Source organism: Acinonyx jubatus, chromosome B2, assembly GCF_027475565.1.
Source record: "Acinonyx jubatus isolate Ajub_Pintada_27869175 chromosome B2, VMU_Ajub_asm_v1.0, whole genome shotgun sequence".
Lineage (NCBI taxonomy): Eukaryota > Metazoa > Chordata > Mammalia > Carnivora > Felidae > Acinonyx > Acinonyx jubatus.
In genome coordinates, this window is record NC_069385.1 from 114,734,309 (window position 1) to 114,759,973 (window position 25,665).

At 46.2% G+C, this 25,665-nt stretch overlaps 1 protein-coding gene across 11 annotated transcripts in view; it reads right to left on the reverse strand.

Moving 5' to 3' along the window:
• Nucleotides 1–8,017: 8,017 nt before the first annotated feature.
• The window catches only part of CB2H6orf89 (chromosome B2 C6orf89 homolog), a 45,251-nt gene continuing 27,603 nt past the window's right edge, over nt 8,018–25,665 (reverse strand). For 9 of the 11 annotated variants that reach the window (XM_053222875.1, XM_027057863.2, XM_053222871.1 and 6 more), the window contains 5 exons: nt 21,186–21,340; nt 20,920–21,059; nt 19,622–19,751; nt 16,459–16,582; nt 8,018–13,385 (listed from right to left, as the gene is read on the reverse strand). In XM_053222875.1, the coding sequence (XP_053078850.1) occupies nt 13,291–13,385; nt 16,459–16,582; nt 19,622–19,751; nt 20,920–21,059; nt 21,186–21,340 (644 nt within the window). In that variant the 3' untranslated portion in view covers nt 8,018–13,290. The remainder of the gene's footprint in view (nt 13,386–16,458; nt 16,583–19,621; nt 19,752–20,919; nt 21,060–21,185; nt 21,341–25,665) is intronic. The other 2 variants (XM_053222873.1, XM_053222876.1) reach the window with 2 other exon arrangements.

Consider the following 25,665-nt stretch of genomic DNA (forward strand, 5'->3'; position numbering starts at 1 on the left):
CCATGCTTTCAAGAAAGTAAGCAAAGATAAACTGACAGGATGAGATAAGGGAACAAACACTTTGACAAAACTAGTGCATCAGAAACTGGATATGGCTGGAGAAAAAATAAATTGATCTAGAGGGAAAGCTTGAGAGAATTATGGGAAATGAGAAAAAAAGACAAGTGTTAAACAGAGAGAACACTATAGTTATAAAAGATCAAGACAATGAGGGGCACCTGGGTGGCTCAGTCAGTTGTGTCTGACTCTTGATTTTGGCTCAGGTCATGATCTCATGGTTGTGGGATCAAGCCCTGTGTCAGGCTCTGTGAGACCATGCAGAGCCTGCTTAGGAGTCTCTGTCTCCTTCTCTGCCCCGTCTCTCCACTTGCTCTCACTCTCTCTCTCTCTCAAAAAAAAAAAAAAAAAAAAAAAAAAAAAAAAATCAAGACAATGAAACAAAGGAATAAACAGAGTCTGAAACAAAAACCCAACAAATGGAAAAGAAAAAGTATTCATAAAGAACATACAAGTTGTTAAGAGACTGGATCCGAAGAGTTCTCACCACAAAATTTTTTTTCTTTTTATGGTATATACAGGAGATGATGGATATGAAATCAACCTACTGTGGCAAGGGTTTCACAATATCTGTAGATCACACCATCATGCTGGACACCTTAAATTTCTACAGTGATGTATATCAATTAGCTCTCAACAAGACTGGAAGGAAAAAAAAATACACAGCATCTTCCCCCCAAAGAAGCATGGAACCACTGCTCAAAAGAGCACACTTTGTTCCAGGGAACACTAACAGATAACAAGAAAGAAGTTTTCAACCACACAGATTAAAAGGGGGCTCTTAGGCTGGTCTGTCTGGTCCCTACCAGCAGACAATGCTGCCACGTGACAACAGTGAAATGGCTCCAAAGTTCCGAATAAAGGACAGTGTGATGCAAGAATGTTTCACTCAGCCAAGTTGCATTCAAGTAGAAAAACCGCGGAAACATTCTCAAACACAGAAAGTGCAGCATTCATGAGCCATCCTTGAGGAACTTTATGATGAAATCTAGCCAATTAAGGGTTTGAAAACAATTCAGGAATGAAAAGGTGACAGTAAAAGTACACAAGTTGGTGAGTCACAAATCAGTTTAAATGTAAGATGAGGTCTAAGTAACTTTGAGAATTAAGTTTCCAGAGCAGAAGGCAATGCACAGATTTTGATAATGTCAGTATAGGTAAGATTAACACAAACTGAGAAGCTAAGAGATAAGGCGACAGAAAAAGCAAGCGGTTTGCTCATCTTCAGAGCCTTGAACCATGCCAGCTAAAAAGAAAGCCTTATTAAGAATAATTCTAGTTTAGGGGCACCTGGGTGGCTCAGTTGGTTAAGCAACCAACTCTTGGTTTCAGCTCAGGTCATGATCTCACAGTTTCATGAGTTCGAGCCCCACGTCGGGCTCTGTGCTGGCAGCATGGAGCCTGCTTGGGATTCTCTCTCTCTGCTCCTTCCCCACTTGCACTCTCTCAAATAAATAAAACTTTTAAAAAAATGGCACAATGTCACTTAAAAAAAAAAAGAAGAATTGTAGTCTGTTTGTTTAGTGAGCTCTACACCCAAGCTGGGGCTCAAACTCATAACCCTGAGATCAAGAGTTGCATGCTCAAGCAACTGAGCCATCCAGATGCCCCAGAATAATTCCAGTTCCTTTTATTTATTTATTTTTTTATGTTTACTTATTTATTTTGAAAAAGAGAAAGAGCAGGGGAGGGGCAGAGAGACAGGGAGAGACAGAATCCCAAGCAGGCTCTGTGCTAACAGCATGGGGCTCAAATTCACGAACCCATGAGATCATGACCTAAGCCGATATTGAGAGCTGGACGCTTAACTGATTGAGTCACCCAGGCACCCCATAATTACAGTTTCTTAATGTTTCTTATGATCTTAACCTCAGAGTTCTTTTAGGGACTGAGTTCACACACACACACATACATACATACATACATATATACACATAAAACATATATATAGATATATAGATATAGATATGGGGTTTATTGTTGTTTGTTTTTGTTTTTGTTTTACAGGGAAGAAACGCCTATTTCAGTTTTTCTTCTGTTAGATTCACATAAAATTGCTCTCTTTTGTTTTTTAAATAGCATGACTAATTCAATTTTAATAAAAGCATTTCTATCTCACCTAGCTATGCTAGAATACTGCTCACCTCATGTCATTAATTATCTCTGGGTGGAGATTTTCATAAGATCACCCACATTCTCTTCAATTCTTTATAAGAAGAATGCATCATTTTTACAAAAATAATGAAGTCTTTATTCTGGAATAAATAAGACTGGTGAAATATCTGTCTTCAACATGGTGTCTGGAGGCTTGTCAGTTTGATTTATTAGGAAAGCCTACAGGACATGTGTCATGTTGGAAGAATGTGCACAAGAAACTGGAATCCAGACTGAGCAAAAGAAAGGACATATCGAAATTCACAAATATTATCATGGGATAGGAATTATAACTTCGAATTAACAGCAACCCGGATGCAACTTGATCTACAGATTCCACACAACCCCAATTAAAATTTCAGCAAGTTGTTTCATGGATATCGGCAAATGATTCTAAAGGTGTTTTTTTCTTTTTAAATACTTTATTTTTATTTTTATTATTTTTTTAATTTTTTTTTCAACGTTTATTTATTTTTGGGACAGAGAGAGACAGAGCATGAACGGGGGAGGGGCAGAGAAAGAGGGAGACACAGAATCGGAAACAGGCTCCAGGCTCTGAGCCATCAGCCCAGAGCCTGACGCGGGGCTCGAACTCCCGGACCGTGAGATCGTGACCTGGCTGAAGTCGGACGCTTAACCGACTGCGCCACCCAGGCTCCCCTTTAAATACTTTTTAAAGTAACCTCAGCACCCAACATGGGGCTTGAACCCACAACCCTGAGACCAAGAGTTGTGTGTTCCACCAACTGAGCCAGCCAGGCGCCTGAGATTCTAAAGTTTATATGGAGAGGCAAAGAACCCAGAATGGCCAACACAGTAATCCAGGAGAAGAACAAAGTCAGAGAACTGCCATCACCCGACTTCAAGACTTACTATAAAGTTGCAGGGATCAAAACAGTGTGGTATTGGCAAAAGAATAAGACAAAAGTGGGGTGTCTGGTGGCTCAGTTAAGTGTCCGACTCTTGGTTTTGACTCAGGTCATGATCTCACTGTTCGTGAATTCAAGACCCGCATGGGCTCTGTGCTGACAATGTGGAGCCTCCATGGGATTCTCTCTCTCCCTCTCTCTCTGCTCTTCCCACAATGTCTCTCTGTCTCAAAATAAATAGATAAGCTTTAAAAAAATGAAAAAAAAAAAAAAAGAATGAGACAAAAGATCGATAGAATACAACAGAGAGCCCAGAAAGAGACCCACATAAATACAAGCAACTGGTCATTGACAAAGGAGCAAAGATAATACAGTAAAGTGAAGGTAATTTTTTCAACAAATGGTGCTATTAACATAACTGGATGTCCACATGCAGAAAGAAAGAAAGAAAGAAAGAAAGAAAGAAAGAAAGAAAGAAAGAAAGAAAAGAAAGAGAGGGAAAGAAAGAAATCTAGACTCAGACCTACAGTCTTCATAAAATGCAAAACTATACAACTCCTAGAAGATAACATATGAGAAAATCTAGATGACCTAGGTTATGGTGAGGACCCTGGGTACAACACCCCAGAGGCATGATCCATGAAAGACACAATTGAGAAGCTAGATTTTATTAAAACATAAACTTCTGTAGTACAAAAGACAATGTCAAGAGAATGAGAAGACAAACCACTGAATGGGAGAAAATATTTCTAAAAGATACGACTGATAAAGGACTGGTATCCAAAATATACCAAGAACTCTTAAAACTTAAGAATGAGAAAACGAACAACCTGATTACAAAATAGCCAAAGGCCCGAACAGACACCCCAGAGAAGAGGTTACACACGTGAGAAGTAAGCATATGTCACAGAGAATTGCAAATTAAAACAACAATGAGATTTCACGACCCAACTATTAGAATGGCCAAAATCCAGGACATGGGCAACACCAAAAGCTGGTGAGGGTGTGTTGTAACAGGAACTGTCATTCATTACTGGTGGGAAGGCAAAATGGTACAGTCATTTTGGAAACATTTGGCAGTTTCTTACAAAACTAAACATTATTCTTGCCATATGATCCATCAGTCATGCTTCTTTGGGTATTTATCCAACAGAATTGAAAACTATGTTTATACAGGGGCACCTGGGTGGCTCAGTCAGTTAAATGACTGACTTCAGTTCAGGTCATGATCCCACAGTTTGTGGGTTTGAGCCCCGCATCAGGCTCTGTGCTGACAGCTCAGAGCCTGGAGCCTGCTTCAGATTCTGTGTCTCCCTCTCTCTCTCTGCTTCTCCCCCATTCGTGCTGTGTGTGTGTGTGTGTGTCTCTCTCTCTCAAAAATAAATATTAAAAAAAAAAAAAAAAAGAAGCGGTGTCTAGGTGACTCAGTTGGTTAAGTGTCCGACTTTGGTTCAGGTCATGATCTTGTGGTTCATGAGTTTGAGCTCTGTGTCAGGCTGTGCTGACAGCTCAGAGCCTGGAGCCTGCTTCGGATTCTGCTGTCTCCCTTTCTCTCTGCCCCTCCCCTGCTCGCACTCTGTCTCCTTCTCAAATATAAACATTTTTTAAAAAATCAAAAAAGAAAAAAAACTATGTCCGTGCAAAATGATGCACACAAGATGTTTATAGTAGCTTTATTCATAATTGCCTAAACTTGGAGGCAACGAAGATGTCTTTCAGTAGGTGAGTGGATAAATAGACAATGGTATACCCAGACCACAGATAATTGTTCAGCACTAAAAAGAAATGAACTAGGGGTGCCTGGTTTGTTCAGTCAGTTAAGTGTCTGACTTCAGCTCAGGTAGTGATCTCGCAGTTGGTGGGTTCAAGCCCCACATTGGGCTCTCTGCTGTCAGCACAGAGCCCAGTTCAGATCCTCTCTCCCCCTCTCTCTCTGCCCATCTCCACTTGTGCTGTCTGTCTCAAAATAAATAAACTTGGGGTGCCTGGGTGGCTCAGTCGGTTAAGCGTCCGACTTCGGCTCAGGTCATGATTTTGCGGTGAGTTTGAGCCCCGCGTCGGGCTCTGTGCTGACAGCTCAGAGCCTGGAGCCTGTTTCAGATTCTGCTCTCCCTCTCTCTGACCCTCCCCCGTTCATGCTCTGTCTCTGTCTCAAAAATAAATAAACGTTAAAAAAATTTTTTTGAAAAAAAAAGATAAATAAAAATAAACTTAAAAAAAAAAAGAGCTATCAAGCCATGAAAAGACATGTAAGAAACTTAAACGCATATTTCTAAGTGAAAGAAATCAATTTGAAAACGTTGGGGCGCCTGGGTGGCTCAGTGGTTTGAGTCTGACTTCGGCTCAGGTCATGATCTCACAGTTTGTGAGTGTGAGCCCCACATTGGGCTCTGTGCGGACAGCTCAGAGCCTGGAGCCTGCTTCGGATTCTGTTTCCCTCTCTCTCTGCCCCTCCCCCAGCTCACGTGCTCTCTCTCTCTCAAAAATAAATAAACATTAAAAAAGAAAAGAAAAGAAAAAGGCTGTCTGACATTCTGGAAAAGGCAAAACTATGGAGACAACGATCTGACATTCTGGAAAGGCAAAACTATGGAGACAGCAGAAAGACCAGTGGTTGCCAGGGATTAGTTAGCAGGGAGGGAGGGATGAATAGGCAGAGCCTAGCGGATTTTTAGGGTGGTGAACTATTCTGTATGATACTATAGTGGTGGAGACATGTTAGTATACATTTGTCCAAACCCACAGAGTGTGTAACACCAAGAGAACCCTAGTGTGACTATGGACTTTGGGGATAATGAGGGTGTCAATGTAGGTTTGATTCCATCAGTAGTGGGGGAGGTTGTGTTGGTGGGGTGGGGGGCGGTCAGAGGGTGTATGGGAACTCTTTCTGCTCAATTTTGTTGTGAACCTAAAAGTGCTCTAAAAAAATAAAGTTTTTTAATAAAAATAAAAAAAAAGAAAAGAAAAGAAAGAAAGAAGAAGAAAAACCAGCCTGGATGTTTCCAGGAATTACAGATGGTTCCGTAGGGGCGAGGCACAGTAACTGAGGAGGGGAAGCAAAGGTCAGGAGTGGAATGTGCTGGAGGGGTTGGCCGGGACGTACCCTGTGGGTAATGGAGCATCACTGGGGAGTGCTGAGCAAGGGCGTACGGGGGCAGGTGCCGCAGCAAGGGCACTGTGGCAGCCCTGTGGGTGGTGAACTGAGACGGCAGAGTGTACCCAAGAAACAGGCAACCACTGGCAGAGTCTAGGCGTGGAGCGGCAAGGCTCTAAACCAGGACAGGACATGCAACAGGGAGGCAGAACTCTCCAGAGCTTGGTCCTGATCAGAAGCAGAGGCCGAGAGAAAAGACAGGAGCTCTCTGAGGCTGCCACAGTCGTCCTGGACACAGTGAACTAGAGGCACTTTGGGAGACAAACTGGGGGAATGAGCTTGCGACACTTGGGTTTACAAAACTAGGGCTCGGGCGAGAAGCGTGGGCGGGGAACGTAGGGTGGAGGTGACTCGGCCCTGGGTGGAAGGGAAGGCACAGAGCCAAGGCCTTGCAGGGAGAGGGCGGAGGGTCGGTAGGAGAGACCAAAGTTTCAGAGTCAGGTGGAAAAAAGGAAATTCTACAAAGGAGACAGAAGTGGAAAAGAGGAGGTTCAGGAAGGGAGTAGTGAATCTCACAGAAGCCAAGGGAAGCAGACGTTCTCCACGAGTGTCAAGTGCTACAGGGAAAGAAGGACACTGAAACCTGGTGACTTTGTCACCTTTTTACATGAGATCAAGCCCTGGCCCCTTTCTTGTTGAACTCCAGCTTCCAAGTAGGCAAATGAATACTACCGTGGAATGGGTTGAGATTCGAATTTTTGAAGAATATGCATTAGCCGGAGCAAAGAAGGATGAATGTTCTTGTTTTAAAACAAGTATTTTTGTTCTTAAAAAATCCTTTTTTTATTTATTGAGAGAGGGAGAGGGAGAGAGCACGTGCGAGTGGGGGAGAGAGAGAATCCCAAGCAGGCTCCATGCTCAGGCACCCCAAAACAAGCGTTTCTAAAATGAACTCTAAGCTTCTTGACTTAGAATCCAAACAGTCATTAAACAGGACTTTACCATCGGTAAGAGAACAATGGAATAAACGGGGGCGTCCACACCTTGGAGCATCAACCATTAAATAGGAAGGCTTGGAGCTATACCAGGGGACTTCAAGAGAACTCTGTGAGGTACTAAGGAAAGTGACAGACACGTGCCTGGAATACAGTCACATTTTAGATAAAGCAAGGACAAGAATCTTGATTCAGGATTACGATTAGAGAGCATGGAGGAAGCCATGGAAACACGCGCACGGTTGTGTATATATTACATAGACCTGATCAGGGAAGGGGGCGAGTCACATGGGGGAGAGGAAAAAGTCTCTAGCAAGCAACCAAGGAAAGACAGGACACTAAGCAGTATATAGGAAACAGTTCTATTTATTCATTTATATAAAACTGTGTAGATAAAAGACATTACCAAAAAGAAATTACCACACCAAAATGACTTAACTCAAACCTGCACCGAGTGAACAGAAGGCTGAGAGTGGCCCTCAGCAGTGGCAGCTGGCTCACGTGGGCCAGCAAGAGGCCTGGCTGTCCCCCTGTGAGGACCGAGGACATCCACAGGTGAGGCGACACTGTGATGACATCCGGCCCATGTGCAGCCGGCCGGGGAGACAGAAAAGGGCATGCGGGGTCTCATCTGAATTCTGGGCCAAGTGCAGGGATGTGGAGAAAAGAGGAGTCTCATAAAGCTGGGAGAGAATTTTAGGGAGGACCAAGGCCGGGGCGGCGGGGTGGGGGGAACAAGTGACCAGGCCCCTGGGGCCTGCCTCATGAGTAGGATGTGGCTAGAGGTCTCCTCAGTTATGGGACAAGAGAGAGCTGGAAATTTAAGAATGACACCGAGTACAGGACAGTTTTTATCAACCGACATACACACTTTTAATTGCAAAAGTAAAAACTTTCATTACATAAAACTTTAATTTACATACATTCTTTACACGGTGGAAGTCGTACGAGTTTGCAGCACATTAAGTTACTGTCAACATTCTGCACTGGACGCATTTTAGAACAGCTCACACTATTCGGAGCACGTGTGCTTGGGACAGGTGTCCATCTGCCTCTGCCTGCCGGGACCTTCCCCGGTTCCCCGAAGATGCACGGCGGCTGTCCTGCCTACCTCCGCCCCCCGTCTGGTCCCCCGGCCTCAGTGTCTGTTGCTGCCTCTTCCACGGGAGGGAGCGGGGAGAGAGACCACAGCTAGCTTCTGAGGGTGAAACTGTAGCAAGAAGTTTGGAGGGGAAGTTGCCTGTCATGAGACTAGGGGTTCCTGGGAATGCCATGTGTCTGTCTGATCCTGTCACTGATTCTTGTGCATAAGTGAGAATTTGTTCCTAAGAGGGCCAAAAGTGCCCCAAGGGGCTGGAATTTGAAGGCTGGGACGCTGCTGGTCTTTGAGTAAAGGTGGCTTCACAGGATGACTTCACCTACCCCACAGAGGTGTTGTGAGGAAATGAGGGCAATCAGGCTTGGCACAGAGCTGAGGTCTGGACTCCCCAGATTCTGTCTGAAACTCTAGACTGGTTTCCCTTCTCTACACAGGTGTTTGCAGCTGGGGCTCACGGTTGGATTCATGCCGCCGACAGACATGCTAAGTGCAAGAGAAACGGTCGGGTCAGCCCCAGGCCTCCACTGGGAGTTACATAACATTTCTTCTCTCCACTCTTCTGAAAAGCTCTGGACATTTCCCAGTCTCCGGAGAGAGGAAGATGACAGATGTATTCAGCTCTAATGCTTAAATTATGCAGGGCAGGGAAACCAGACACTAAGGGACCTGGACATCAGACAAGCTGGCTGGAGGACCTCTCACCAAGGCCAGCACTGCGTCCAAGGGTGGGCCCGACTTGGGTGTGGCGCACAACAGGGAGAGCACCTGTCCATCTTCTTGGAGATGCTTTTGTGGAAGAAGCCGCTGGACGTCGGGAGGCTGGGGGTGAGGAAGCCAGGGAGATGCACGCTGATGGCGACACAGCACACTCCCAGAGCCTCCTGTTTTTCCTTTGCTATGGGGCTATCTCTATAAGCACCGGCACTTTCCTAGCCTCCTGGCCCTGACACCCACCAGCCCTGCGCATAATATGAACAGCTCCAAACATGGAGAGAGTCTCAGTCTAGAATGCCATCTAAAGCACATCTGTGGCATGGCCTTCCTTTGACCAATTTTAGTGCGTGATGGGTCACCGCTGAAAGTTAATAAGCAAAGAGTTGTGAACTCAGGAGAGTTTCTCCCCCATCACTAGGAGAGCTCAAAGGCCTAAAAGACCCCTCCGATTAATAACGGATTCTCAAAAGGTAGCCAAGGTTGCCTCTCTCCATGCAAGCAGACAGGCAGCTTTCTCTTTCCCCTATAACTTGGGCTTCTCCTGTGGGCAGGGATTAGATGAGAAGGGAACATGTGCTCTGGGGTTTTGAATGTTCATCGTGGAAGCCACTGGTTGAGAAGCAACTCATTCCCGACTATATTAGAATGACTGAGGCCGTCACCTGCAGCTCAGGAACTTTTGATTTTTATAAAAATGATGGTTCCTCCACAGAGGTCTATGATGGAACTTGGAAGAAGGGAACAGCAAGGAGAACTGAGAAACAAGTGAGGTAAACTCTAAGGGGGCCCACGACTGGAATTGGGCAGAGCCCCTCTTCTGGCCACACATCCGGAAACATGTGGGGATGGGAAAATGGCTGGACACAGTTGTGCTCCAGCCACACTCCCTCTTAAAGAGTTTTCAAACAGGGAGGGAAAAAGTGAAAGGATTCTTATGAAAGTCACCTGGTTAAATTCTCTCCTCTTCCATTTCTGTCCAAGACAGTTTTGAAAACAAACCCTGAAGAGTTCCCGGCTTGCTGACCCCCTCCCTCAGCCCTCCTCCCCAATGGGGGCACACCCGAGACACTTAAACCCACATCTTCATTCTTGGGCACCACACTGTGCCGAAGCAGGAAAATAATACACTGCAAAACCAACTACCTATTGGCCAGCAGTTAACTGGTCTAAGCCCTAGTTGTCTGCAGGACTGAGTAACGACTAAAGGAGATCACGTATATGGAGACACTCTTAGGATGGACTGGACAAACGTTACTCTTCTTTCTCTCAGAAAATGAGCCCAAATCTGCTCACTTCCTAGACTGGTTTGTTTTTCACCAAATAAGTAGATTCTGCTTTGTTTCGTTTTTTTAAAGATTTCATTTTTAAATAACCTCTACACCCAACGTGGGACTCAAACTTACAAACCCTGAGACCAAGAGTCTCACTCTCCACCGACCGAGCCAGCCAGGCACTCCCTAGATTTCTGTTTTCATAAACCGTATTATTTTACTTCCGCTCTTCCCTAAAGCAAATTGGAGATAAGGGAAGAAGATAAGTTCTGCCTCTTTCTATAAGCCTGAACCAGTACAGCGTCTTGTCAATACTGGACTCCTCTGGACCTCAGGACATCTGGAGGTAAGTGCTTCAGACTGCTGCCAGAGCAACCTTCCTCCCCACAGAGCTGATCTGGGGATCCAAATCTCTACTCTGGGAACCTACAAGAAAGCGAACCTAACCCATGTGCGGAGGTCACCACCGTGTCACCTCTCAGTAACCACTCAACAAACTTGCGAGTCCCTGCGGTTTTGTACTTACTGTGGTGGTGGAGGTGGGGGGTTGGTTAGGTGGCCCCACCATGCCTCCCCACCCTTCTTCCTCATCTTGATGACCCTCTTTCGTGCACTGGGTCATGTGGAAGGACTTGTGCTGCTTCCGTGGAGGAGCTGGGGGTGGGGGTGGGTGAGCAGCACCCTCACACAAAGCCTTGGGGAGAGACGGACTGGCTGGCCACTGCGGGTCATTCCTGTAGGAAGCCGTTCCTGTACCCTGCTTATCAGAATTGCCTTGAGGATAAGGCCAATTACTTCTGTGTATCCAGTAATTAAGAGCAGAAAACCCTCTGTGGAAAATTTCCTAACAGAAATCTACCCTCAGTTCTGAACTGGGTAGACTTTAAGTAAAGTGAGTCGGAAATGCATGAAAAGTCCCAGCTTATCTGCGGCTACACCATTTTTTGTGGAGCTCGACAGCTCAGGGGCTTGGGGGACTCCCCAGGGGACACTTCAGAAGAGCGACACATGCAAGAGCGACAAGAAGAAAACTTTTCCTAGTCTTTAAAGTTTTGAGTTGAAGTGGGTATTTTATGAACATTCGTGGTGTGAAGGGCAGGTGGGAACTGGGGAAGGAACACGGGGTGATTCAAAATGACAAAACAGAAATCTCAACCATCAAGATAGTTTCTTTTTCTACTAAGGAACCCTCTCTTTCGTTAACCCGAAGGGCCTAATTTAAGAAAACTCTGAAGAACTTGTTTACATATAAGCCTTCTCTGTGTGCAGCAGGGGTAAGAACACTGCAAAGGCTCTAAAAGCTTGCGCAAAGCTGGCCTTGAAATGATCCCTCTGATTTCAAACCTCTTAAATCATAACGGCTTAGCAGCATGAGTTTAATATGGACAAAAAATTTTGTTTTTCCCGCATTAACCCACACAAGGCGCGGACTTGTTTAAGAAAAAATTCCCTCAGGTACCATTCATCCTAGTTTCATTTAAGTCCGTGGAGGCAGAGTATTTCCACCCTGAGCTCCATGAACCATGCTTCTCCTTTACAAGCTCACAAACCAGCCCCTCAGGGACTTGATGATCCCCACTGCTGCTCATGAGAGGGGCTGAGAGAGAGCCCAGGGACGTCCTTGGAGGTGCAGGGGTACGTCCAAGGATGAAGGGGACCCCGCAAGGAGTCACACATTCTGTCCTCACCACCGCCTGCCATTAACCCTGTCATGGCCACCTGGATTCATCTGATTTCTGCAATTCGGAACCAGAGGCTACAGTGTGGTTTTTTCCTTCAGCTGGGTGATGGCATAGGGCCAGAGGCCAGGTATCTAGCAGCATCAATAAAAGAATAAAGGGGGGGGGGGGTAAAAAAAGGAAAAAAACTATGTCCTCATTTACACCATTTGGTTAATACACACTAAAAGCACTTGGAGAAAACAATGAGCATAGTGAACCACCCAACTGAAAGAACACAGCTTTATACTGTTACAAATAATCAAAATACCTCACCTTGTTTCCCAAGTACAAAGAGAGAAATCATTTTGAGACAGAGGATCCCACAGTCGCACACCCAGCTGGCAAACACGTGGGGTCTGGAGCTCCTTCCCCAACCACATTACAACATCAGCTTGACACATCTGTAAAACATCTTCCCTGTGGAAAGTTGGACCCTAAAGATCAAACCCGGGGAGGTGCCCTCTCCCCAGGCCAGCGCTCTAACTCATCCCCTCTGAAGACACTTGGTAAAAGCGACCCAGCTGACAGAAGCGGTGCTGCCTCAGCAATAAAGGGCTCTGCCGAGGGAGGACCAGGAGTCCAGCTTCTGAGAAACCATCCAGATAGGCGAGTGGGAAGGGAAGGGAAGGGTGCTGGGGGAGGGAGTGTGGGGGAGGGGGGGCCGGCATGAGAACCTGATGAGATGGAGGAAAGTATTACCTCGGCAATTACCATTTCAATTATAATCAGACTCCAACCTGACGTCACTGAGACTCCAAGGGCCATGGACACTGGGAAGGCAGTGCATCTCTTGAGTGCAATGACATTACTTAATCTTGGTTCTAGATTCCATTCTGCTTGGGAAACTGCAACAGCTTCTTTAATTGACCATGGCTTTCCATAAAAGTATCGGGTGGTGTGGCCAGGAAGACAGGACAAGCAGGCCCACCTCGTAAGGGATGGCCCTGAAGTCAGGACCTGTTGGCTACCCTCTCTGTGGCCAGGGAGCCAGATCACACCACACAAGTAAGGGAAGGCATTAGCCCTGTTTCCTGCCTGAGGGGCAGCCTCAAGGCTGCGGTTCCAGAAGGTGTGGAAGAGCCCAGTCTCTCACAGACAGGTACCGGCAAAATCCCGGGGCCAAGCAGGGAGGCTGGAAGAGTCGGGAGGGCCAGGCTCTGGCCATGGCCTCCAGCATACAGCTGGCTCATACACGCATGCATAGGGCAGATAACTAAGTAACCTTAGAAAGTGGTTTCCTCGTTTCTGTTTTTATTTCTCCCCTTTCGATCTGGTCTTCGGACCTCAAAGTTGTTCCTCTGTACAGTTCTTGTTTCCTATAGTTCTGAGAGGGTGGTTCCATCACAGATGACCAAAGGCTGGACCCCTCTGGCTGTAACGTAGACCTTCCAGTGGGTGGCACCGGCATAGCCTTGAAGGGAAACAGCAACAGGAAAGCAGGTGAATGGCAGGGACTGGGCACACCTGTGGGCACGAACAAGGCAGGTCTGCCTGGCATAAATATGCCGTTATTGGTCCTCTCTGTAACCGGATGTCCAATGGGAGCCACTACGAACCCAAGTGCTTCCTCACCACCACTCACCTGGCTAACTATGACTCACAACTCAGTAGATTTACAAAAGCAAGATGCTCTAGATGAGGCTGGTGCTGGGCATCAATTCTCAGACCCATCTCATCTTTCTTGGCAAGAAGATACGATGAGTTCTGAGGGAAGGAGGACCCCCCCATCCAAGTCTCCTAATGTTATCGGTCACATGGCCTCATTATAGAACATCCAGAATCGCTCAGACCAGCACTTCCTAAACTGTGTTCTGCAAATAGTAACATGCTGTTAGGATAGTCCAGTGGGTTCCATGGTCAAGGAAGTTTGAGAAAGTTTGAGAAACACTAGGTTCCTCTAAGGCTTCTGGAGACTTCTGTACACTACTGTGCACTATGTAATCACAAGACAGGCAGTTCCCCAAATCAACTGATCCAACTGCCCTATTTGCCAAGGGCTTTTCTAAGGGGCTCCTGTTCCCATCCCTAGGGTCATCAGTGATCTGAAGAACTGTTTAGGAAACACTGACCCTACATTATTTGAGTGGAGTAGGAAGGTAGACTTAAAAGCTTTAAAAACTTGGAACACGTCAATAAACTCCTGATGGAAAATTATCTAGAGTGCGACATACCTTACCCATCATTAAATTGAGAGCACTGAACAGAATTTAACCTCTACTTAGTGACTCAAGAAAGGCCACTATGGGGGTGCGTGAGTGGCTCGGTCGGTTAAGCGTCCGACTTCGGCTCAGATCATGGTCTTGCGGTCCGTGAGTTTGAGCCCCGCATCTGTGCTTGCTTTGGATTCTGTGTCTCCCTCTCTCTCTGCCCCTCCCTCGCTCACACGGTCTCTTTTTCTCAAAAATAAACATTAAAAAAATTAAAAAATTAAAAAAAAAGAAAGAAAGAAAGGCCACTATGGGCAGTGACTCATCAACCACGGCAGGTGGATGATGAAGCATTCTTGAAAATGCTTCTCATCACAGGTTTTCTGGTGATGTGTATTCCTGTCCCCTTCCTGTCTGCCTTCAGAGGACAATGCTTACTTCGGCAAAAACCATAGAACCTACTTGTCACAGTGCCATTCTTTAGGGCCCCCCAAAATGCCAGAGCTGCCATCTGTCCTACAAGCACTGAATTATTCTCCTTTGCTGTCAGGGTCCGCTTCCTGTGCTCATCTGTAACTGTGGCAGCCGCAGCCACCGCTTCCATTTCTGCCACTGCTTCAGAAGCTCACTGTCCTCCCCAGCCCGCCCTACCCCGTTCTTCTCCCAGACCTGCCCTCTCCCTCTTGTTGTAGTCAGTTCCCCATCCCTTCTCCACGTTGCTGTCCTGCGGCTGGCCTTTCATGCCCACAGGGCTCCTTTCCTTCTCGTCAGCAAGCCGGCCAGTCACAGCCCGGCAGGTTATCATGCTCCGGATTTTCGGCTTTTCATTGCTATTCCCACCAGCCTTTGATGCTCAAAGCTTCTTTGATCACTGCCAGCCATCCATTTATTCCCCCTAATTCTTTAATTGGCATTCTAGAGGTTTGTGGGATCCAGGAACCTAAAATTTGGATTACTAAGGTGTTTCTGTAGTTGTCTGAACTGTCTGGCATTTGCAGAACATAAGACAGAGACTTTTTCAAGCATAACTACGCACTCTCAAGCCCAAATGCCATCCATACAGGCTTGTGCAATAGACATGCCTCATGGAAGGGTCACTCCGCTACGGGAAAATAGCTTCAAAAACAATTTCTACACAAAAATCCTCTTCTTTGCAGTAATTCCCAGGGGCCAGGCCAGCTGTGCTCCATTATCAGTTAACGCTTAATTTGTGCATGATTTTCATTTCTACATTGAAATAAGTTATGTAACATGGATTAAAGCCTGTCATGGTTTGCAGTCTGTATCCTACTTCCAAATGGGTGAAAGGTTTCCAGGGACTGGGGTCTTCTAAAGAGGTAAAATTAAAAGAAATCAATTGGAAAACCAGTCTGGGCTCTGTCAGGGACCCTAGGCTTCCCGCTAGGCTTTGTGAGGCAGGAAAAACACAGAGGGCAATAGTGATACTTACTATCTGCTTCCGCCAAGAAAACTCTACTGTCAAACTGATTGCTACGGACAGCAGTTGATTCAAACTTGTTTCTTTGGAAAGGATTTTTAGAATATAATGCACAGAATAAGCCACAGTTGGGAAATCATGGCGCCAACGGTGAGTCATGACTGTGAGGCTATGACTTGGCAGTGGGACCCACACGGAAGGGAATATTTCCTCACGGGGTCATTGCCCTTACATACTGCTCGCACTGCGTTATTAGCAAAAGAGACACAGAGAGGGTTTCCTCAAATCTAGAACTGTACCTCCCCTGGCCTGCCCCTGGTGAAGGAGACACTTAAAGCTTGATGCTTTGCCTAGGTGATGGGAGGAACTTGGGATGGTCACCTCTCCTCTCTGGGTCTCAATCTCTCCTCATCTGTAAAATAAAGGATTGCTCTAAAGATTTGCTTCTTTTTTTTTAATGTTTATTTTTGAGAGAGCATGAGTGGAGGAGGGGCAGAGAGAGAGGGAGACAGAGGGTCTGAAGGGGGCTCTGCACTCTCGGCAGGGCTCGAACTCACGAACCGTGAGATCATGACCTGAGCTGCAGTTGGACGCTCAACCGACCGAGTCACCCAGGTGCCCTTAAACATTTTCTATAATGCCTTCTAACTTGAAGTTTCTAAGACCAATGGAACACATCGCATATTCTAAATATACATAAAACGAGGCCCTTCTCTGCTACATTTCCTTATTAGTTGTTCTACCGAGCATAAATACTGACTCTGTCCATAAAGGAATGCTCTTTTTGACTCTATTTAATTGAAGCTTTCTGAAGGCAATATTTAATTCTTAGAATATTTTCTGAGTTAAAAACTACAAAGATCCTGAAACTGACCTTGCCCCCGGGGGGCCCCACCTACCAATATCCCCTGGCTCTAGCGGCATCGCCATGGACTGGCAGTGTCTTCGGCACTGGGAGGGAGGGATGAGCTGCAACATGGCCTCGCCGCTGCCAATGATAAATAGGTCATGCATTCTATGCATCTGGAGAGGAAAAAAAAAAAAAAACAAGGAAGAAGAGGAAGGAAAAGGAAACAAAATAAAACCCAGTGGCACGGGAGATGAACGTACACAAATCTGTCTATATATGGCTCTGAGTTTCATACCAGCCTAAGCAACAAAGAAAACAGAACCAATAACACAATTCGTGATTATGTCCGAAAGACAAAAACAAACTAGTTTCTCCTAAGCATGGCATCTCCTGATCTTGAGACCAGGGTGAAATCTCTTCTGTGGGTTCTCCTAAAGAGACATCCTCAACAAATAGCCCGAATGTAGATCTAGCACGAGCTTCGTAATTCATGACTACTTCTAGCCACAGCTCCAAAGTAGGCTAAAGGCAAATCATCTCAGTGCAATTTAACAGAAGTCTAGCAGAGGCCAACACATAGTGGTCTAAGTATACAATCTTCTGAGGGTCTGGTGTGAGCCAGATTTTTATTTTTTTTATTTTTCTAATATTTATTTATTTTTGAGAGAGACACAGAGTGTGAGTGGGGGAGGGGCAGAGACAGAAGGGGGACACAGAATCCGAAGCAGGCTCCAGGCCCCAAGCTGTCAGCACAGAGCCCGACGCGGGGCTCGAACTCACGACCCGTGAGACCATGACCTGAGGCAAAGTTGGACGCTTAACCAACTGAGCCGCCCAGGTACTCCAGCTGGAATTTTTTAGAGAAACAGACGGTCTGCATACCCTTTGGGCAACGTAGTATCATTTCTAGGATGTTATTTCTTACTGCCAGAGTTTTGATGAGAATTGAACAGCAGGAAGTTCAAGTTCACTCTTTCGGGCAAGACCTAGGTGAGCAGATCTATCCTGCTACTGACTAAAAAGTAGTGACAGTAAGATTGGCCTCAGAGTTTGAATACCAAGGAGACAACTGGGCTATGCACGCCCACAGGTAACTACTGCACCATGAGGGATACCACTGCCGCCAGTAGGCATTAAGGGCAACCTGCTGTGTGCCAGGAACAGCTGCGAAGGTGGTGTTGGGGTAGGCAGGGAGTAGGGACAAAGGGAGAAGCTGACCTTGCTCAGGCTCCTCTTCCTACCTAGATGGTGAGACAAAACCTTCAGGACCTCCCCTCCCTGTCCCCTCCAGGAATAGCCTTTCTGTGTCTGCATAGCGCAAGGGTCCGAAGTCTGACTCCCTGGGCCGTGTCCTGATTTTCTCTTCACCACTTGGGCTTCCAGAGGTTTGGTTTTAGCTCCATCTTCTTGTGTCTCCAACCCTGGGCTCTCTGTTGCTCTCAGAGCAGGCCGTGGCCACGACTCCATTTCCATGGCAACACTAGAGCCATTCAACTGCCACTGTCATGACAGAAGGAAGACTAATAACTAAGGAGGACTACTGGCTTGCAAATGACTGGCAGAAGCCCTGACATCTGCGGTCTTGAAGAAATTCCAGAAGACCAAAACCAAGTGGATGTATCTCTTTTTCATACAGGCCCGAGAAGGGGCAGAACCAGGTTCCTCCCCACCCAGGATGGGAAGAAATGGACACCAGGATGGAGCAGGCCAGCCCTGGGCAACACCGTGGACTGGGTGAGGTGGGCCTTGGAGCCCTTCACCTCCTTCCCCAGTGCCTCGCCTCTTGCAATCAGACCCCACTTCTCATCTTCTATTCCAAGGTTGCCTCTGGGATCCCAGGCGCACAGACATGTGACTTTACCAGGGTCTAGGGGCCCAGGGATGTGGACAACAGGGCGGAGTAACAAGGCTGAAGAAAAAGGAAAGCCTGGGCCAGGGCGGGGAGCAGATGCTCTAAGAAACCAGACTCTCAGGATTTTTGCCTATTTGGACCACTCCCCTTCCCAAAACATGCTTGCGAACCACAAGATGACTCTGATAGGCGTCTGAGTAACTTAGTATTTACCCTGTTGGCGGGGTTCCTCGGAGTCCCTGTTAAGCAGACTGGTGAAATTAACTTCAGATTCAAGTGGGAAAACCAAGATAAAGATAAAAGCTTTCGCCCCAAATTGTATCATAATTATGAAGATGAAATCATACTGGGGCCCGGAGTTCTAGCTGGGGACAGCAGAATAAACGTCTTTAAAATCTGAGGCAAGATCCCAGCACCTCCACCCTACTGCTGGCAGACAGAAGTTCTCACTCCTAGACAAAATGATTGTTTTTATAGGCTTTGAAATTCCTTTAACACGATTCAGCAAATCTGGAGCCAAACAATAGTATTGGGAGGTTGAAAACACAACCCGGAGTTGGTAGGGGTCACAGTTTGGGAAATTTCATCCTTTTAATTCTTCCAAACCAATCCAAATTCAAAAATGGTCCTCAGGAATGAGACTCAACAAAAGGGCAATTCAGAGAAAAGTAAACAGACACAACTCAGAACGGCTTTTACCCAGTCCACTCGCCCCAGAGGGGTAAAAGTGGGCTCTGGGTACTTGGCCATGGACTGAGCAAGAAGTGTTGCCACCCAAACTAGTCTGCCTGCCTTGGGCACGTGCCCATCAACCCTTTTGTCCCCAAACCTCTCAAGCTTTCTGCTTAGCTAGTTCTCTACCCGAAGTTTCTTATTTGTTTATTTCTGGGGAAAGCCAACCTGGGAATTGGGTGGGTAGAGCCCTCCTATTAACTTCCTGTGTCCTTGGGCAAATCATTTACTCTCTCTGGGGCTCAGTGTCCCTAGCCACAAAATGAGTAAGTTGGGGCATTCATTTACGGTTTGCCTGCTTTACATTTTGAGGTAGGGAACTCAGACTAACTGCATGCTTGGGTCCTTTCAAATTTTAGGATTCTACTTCCTAATGTAGAAAAGTAGCTTGCCCCCAAGTGTTTAGAGCAGGAAACAGATCTGCAAGGTAACTAGACTTTAAGCATGCCTTCATAACAGGGCAGGCCACACCAGGTCCCCTGGCAAGCAACAGGCAGAGAACTTCAGGTCATGTGGATGTCCCTTCAAGTTACCCTGAGTTGACACGTAGGGAAGGAAGGGATTATGACATCAGCCCCGGGGCTAAGTGAGGAAAAGCCTCGACCCAAGTCCTCTCAAAATGTCCTACCTTACTACCCACAATAGGTTCCGGTTGAAGAAGGAAGCACTTTTTTATGGAGGCATCTTTTGGAAATGGCAGGTAGGTGAAAACAGGAAAAAGCTCACGTAAAATGTGTGATCTGTTTAGAGGTCTTCTCCTGTAAAAGTTTGGAAGAGACAGAAGTAATTCAGCTGGGCAAGCCGGCCTCTGTCTCCATGACTAACAGAGCTAAGCACGGTGGGAAAACTGTGGGCGGTGGGTAACGAGGGAAAAATATCAGGACAATATCTTAAGTATCAGGTTCATGAGGAACAGTCATGCCAAATCAATTAACTGTGACATGCACAAGCACACACACAACTCCACAGCCACGATTTGTACGTGTGGGTGGGATGTTTATAAAATCCAGCTAAAACAACATATAGAGGAAGGAAATAAACGGTCCATTCATTGTATCTTGGAAAAGAGACTGAAGTAACAGGCCAGGCGGGAGAACAGAAGGGAGGAGGAACGGGCAAAAATCATGAACCTAAGGCGCTGTGGCATGCGGTGGGAAGCCTGACTAGTTAAAGTGAGTATTCAATCATGCAAATCAATGCATAAGTAAGAAATCAAATAAAGGTTTAAGAAAGACAAGAGCATTGAGAAATTATCTAACAAAAAGGTCCAAAAAAAGCCATTTTAATTCTCTTTCGGAATGGTTCTAGATGGAAACTGGCTTTCTTTTCTTCTAGACAGAAACCTTCACCCCAAAAAACAGACCATGTCTTCTATAGGACACAGGAAGAAATGAGAAGACAGACCTGCATTTCAATCCTGCCTGGGTGACCTTAAGCAAGGTACTTAACCTCTCTGATCCCCACTTTTCTGATCTGAAAATGACAATGATAATTCCTACTTCCTAGAGCTATTATGAGCATCACCAATGAGCAACAGGCACTAACCACCATGCCACACTGCCTGGCACAAACAAGGTGCCAGGAAATGAAGCTTCCCTTCCATTCTTCAGGCTTTCTCGTTAGCCCTCCGATGCTCAGGAGGCATTCTGCGTAAAAACATGCGCAGAGATAATCTGTGATGCTATTAGGCAATGTCAGTGTCCACTCGTGGCGACAGCCCTTCCAAGGCACCTCTTCGACTTCATCCTCTTTATCTCCCATCACTGGTTTTTCAACAGCGAGCTCCTGAGTATTGTCTGACTCAAAGAGGGTACTGGAGAGTGTTCACACAGTGCGGGGCATGGGAGGGTCTCAGGGGTACTGTTTGGACCTTCGGTCTGCCCCCTTGCCACCACACACAGACTAAGTGCCCTTTCCCGCACTCACCATGGATAAGGAAATGGGAGCCACCGCTCAGGAAGGCAGCGCCACCACTTGGTGAAAAGCCCTTCGGGGAAGCCCTCCGCCACCTCGGGGTACTGGCACAAAAAATGCTGAAGCTCCTCTGGCAGCAAGAGCTGGCCCGTCTTGCAAGGCGGACAAGAGCGAGACAAAATAACACAGAATTACTCATCAGGAATGTCACAGAGCTTGCTGCCTTCTGGGCATCGAACAGATCATCTGTCAGGGGGAGAAGCACGTTCCTTGCTCACCTTGATCACCAGAGGATGGAGTCTCTCAAATTTCTTCGGGGTGTCTTCCAGGAGCATCACCTTGAGGGGTAATTTCTGAGCACAGCCACTGCAGTTGGCAGGGATGGGGTCCGACTCATTCTGCTCACAACTGTTTGCCCACCAAGAGTCAAAGTCTGCGACAGGAAGGGAAGTGGAGAAGGCAGATACAGGAAGAACACAGCGGGTAAATCTAGTAGCCTCAGCAGTGAAAGCAAAAAGGAGAGACATAATAGTAATTTTTAAAAGCTAACAATGATAAGCACTGGTGACCTCTGAAAAGATACATATGAAGTAGGTAGCCTCTGAGGAAGGGGCAGAGGGCACAGGGGATGGGGTAGGAAGGAGAGGTTATGTTCTTCTTTATAATCTTCTATACTTTACAGAAAATATTTTTTTAACACGTATATGTATCTCCTAAGTCAAAGCAGCAACGTCGACCAGTTGGTATATTCAGTGACGTGGGGCTGGAGAGGTAAATCTTCCACTGTTTTCTAACCCGTGACCCAAGCGTCTGAAAGTCTACAGCACTTGGGGGAGGGGCCGGCAAAGGTCCCATCATCAGTGATGAGCCCCACTGCGTGTCTTCTCCAAGTGGAGGCCAGGATGACTCTGGGAAAGGGAGAGCAAGAAAAGGGTGCAGAGAGAAGGGATGGAGAGGAGACGGGACATTTCAGGGGCCCATCTCTGGAGCGAAGTGAGTTGCATGTGCCCATCAGACAGTGCTCTGTCCCGGCTCAGAAGTGGGTAAGGGCTACTAACCATGGTTTCTACCCCTCCAAGGGCTGCAGGTTGGTCAGCAAGGGAAGAAGGGCCCACCAGCCCCTGATGTGAGTGCTAGTTGCCTGCCCACCCCCTATCCCTGGCTGGTCCTCCTCTGAAGGGTTGACTCCCTCTCTACACATCCCTTCTCAGTTTCCCTCTCCTCCTCCTCCCTCCCTCTGACACTGTTCTGTTGATAGTGTTATTGCATTATTTCTTGTTTGTGTTCTGTTCCACTCTGGGTTTCATCTGTGTTCTTGGAGATTGTTCTTATGATAAACTCTAATTTGGATCCAAAACGCTTTCACCAGATGGTTTCTGATTAAAACCCAATGGAAACCGAATCGGGAGAAAGCCTAGAACAAAAGATAAACAGACCACCAAATGGGGCTGAAATGAAATCAATTCTCTGAACCAATAAACACACTTGGAAAATGACTCTTAACCAGAAAACATTTGCTGTGGCCGGCAGCAAGGGCTTTTTCCATGTTTTCTTAAGGCAGTAGTAGCGGGGCGGAGGAAATCCCCACCAGGGAAGGACTGTGTTTGTTCTCAGCACGTCTCCTGAGGACCCTCCAAACACCCTCCATCTCCTGCAGACAGATCCTGTGTTCCTTGAGGAGGCTGTCACCTCCCCTCCTCACCTGCCTTAATTGTGGACAGACTGTCACAGCCAGGAGACAATGCTGCACCCTTAAGCCTGCCAGGGGCCTCCAAGGACACCCGGGAACCCTTCAATGGCACCTGTTTTGGTGGCACACTGAGGCTGCAAAGTTATCCTTATTTTTCCTTCTGGAATATTTTCAAATGTTCCTGATTAGAGGTCAAATATGAATTCCTGCCTAAATACCAGAACTTTGGGTAATGGACATACAGTGAGGCATAAATAATCTAAACATGTTATAATTATACAGCATTTCAGTTTCCAAAATCCTCACGAGGGACAGGGAAGGAAGGGGAAAGTGGAAAGTGCCAGGCCCGGTGCTGGTCACCATCACGTGCTGCATCATTTACCTGTTGCCGTAGAATTACTGAGGAGGCAGCGCTATTCTCCCTTTACAGATGAGCAAACAGAGAGTGACAGGAGACAGGCGCTAACCATGAGTTCCCACCTGGGGAAGAGCACAGAGGGGGCGGCGGGGGAAACGAGAAAAGTAGCTGCGGAGGAAGGCCGTGATGCGGGCTTCCAGGGCATGAAGCACATCTGACTCTGAGCAAAACAAGGAACCATCAAAGGCCTCAGGCAGGGGTTTCCTGATGCTTTAGGAAGGTTATTCTGGATTGTGACTAGAGTGGGAAGAGAGAGGCTGGGAAGAGGACGACTGGGTTTTACTTTGTTTTTGTCTTTTTGGCGGTGGGTGGGGTGGCGGAACTTGTCCTGTGATGAGAGGTGAAATATAATGAGGTAAACTGAGGCAGCAAAGACAAAATCTACAGATCTAAGCAGCACTGCAAAGGGGCACCTGGGTGGCTCAGTCAATGAAGCGTCTAACTTTAGCTCAGGTCATGATCTTGCGGTTTGTGAGTTCAAGCCCTGCGTCGGGCTCTGTGCTGACAGCTCAGAGCCTGGAGCCTGCTTTGGATTCTGTCTCCCTCTCTCTCTGTCCCTCACCTGCTCGCACGGTCTCTGTCTCTCTCAAGAATAAACGTTTTTATTAAAAATAAAATAAAATAAGATAAAATAAATAAAATAAAAAATAAAAATAAAAATAAAATAAAATATAAGCAGCGCTACAAGAATGCCTCTGCAGCCGAGACTGCCTGAATGCACCCCGTCTAAGAGAGCCCGGACACAGGAGACGCCAGACACCTGCAGATTCATTATGACATTTTTCTGCGGTCATGCGTCATATTCAGACGGAATCAGTTAGGTATGGCAATCTCCCCAGGAGATAAGAGTCATGTGTCAGGAGAAAGGGGGCATCTTCTCTCAATTTATAAAGGTGTCTCAAGAGCTAGCAGTGAGCAGTTCTGAACCTAAGAGCACAGACACATTATTTTAACTGTAACTTAGTTAATTTCAGTTTTATTCTGAACTTTAGATACTCTTGGGATGTCCAGGTAGAGATGCTTTCAGAAGCAGGTGGAAGAAGAAAACCCTGGGAAGGAAAATCAGGAAAGAAAAAGAAAGAATAGAGTACTAAAAAGTGGACTCAATAAGGTGGCAGAATATAAGACATTCACGTCCAGACACAGGAACATCAATTACTTCTTACTCTCCTGGCCACAGTCATTTAAAAATTGGAACGGAAAATGGCCTCTTTCACAACCAGCAATAAATTTAGCAAGAAGGGCATAACATAAGACCTGAATAAATAAACATATCATACCGCGATCTTGGGCAGGAAGGCTAAATACTACAAAGACGCCAAGTCTACCCAAAAGTATATTCAGTAGAACTTGGATAGGTTCCCACCAGAGTTTGCTTCTGATGAAGGTAGGAGTAGGGTGAGGCTGTGACAATCTCATTCTGAAGTTCATCTACAAGAGTAAATGTATAAGAACAGGCAATAATCCATCCCCTGCCCCAAGTAACTCTGGAAATAATTTAAGGGCCAGAAGGCATTCTAGGTAATACAAATGAATTACAAAGTATGGTCACTGCTTAAAATCTATAGAGGACACCCCCCGCAGGCACAGATACCATTAAAGAATACATTAAGAGGGTGCCTGGATGGCTCAGTCTGTGTTAAGCATCTGACTTCAGGTCGATCTCGCAGTCCGTGGGTTCAAGCCCCGCATCGGGCTCCATGCTGACAGTTCGGAGCCTGGAGCCTGCTTTGGATTCTGTGTCCACCTCTCTCTCTGCCCCTCCCCAGCTTACCCTCTGTCTCTGTCTCTCAAAAATGAATAAAATTTAAAAAAAAAACAATTAAAAAAAAAGAATACATTAAGAGCCTCATATGATACACCTCAGGCAGATGGTGGACCTGAGGACCCTCACCCCTCACTGCTCATGAGTCACTGGATGGCTCGAGCCTCTCTCCATGCTGGGCATAAAGAGGGCAAGACTGGAGGGAAAGAGCATTATTTTATTTCTCCATGTAGATAAAACATTAAAATAAAAAAAAAAAGGTGCCTGGGTGGCTCAGTCGGTTGAGCAACCGACTTTGGCTCAGGTCATGATCTCACAGTTTGTGAGTTCAAGCCCCGCGTCGGGCTCTGTGCTGACAGCTCGGAGCCTGGAGCCTGCTTCAGATTCTGTGTGTCCTCCTCTCTCTGCCCCTCCCCCACTCGTGCTCTGTCTCTGTCTCAGAAATAAACATTAAAAAAAATTAAAAAAAAAAAAAACAGCTTTATTGAGGTTTAATTCCCAGACCATAAAATTCATTCATTTAAAGTATACAATTCATTGGCTTTTAGTATATTCACACAGTTGAATAACTATCACCATTATCTAATTATAAAACATTTTTATTACCCTAAAAAGAAACCCCATGCCTATTAGTAGACACTTCCCATTCTAACCCCTCTGCCGCCAGCACTAGGCAACTACTCATCTTTTAGTGTCTGTGCATTTGCAGATCCTGATATCTCAAATAAATGGAATTGTACAATATAGGGTCTTTTTTGTCTGGCTTCTTTAATTTAGCATGTTTTCTGGGTTCATCCATGTTACAGTGCATATCAAATGTTCTTTCCTTTCTATTGTCAGGTAATATTCCATTACGTGGATATACTACATTTTGCTTATTCATTC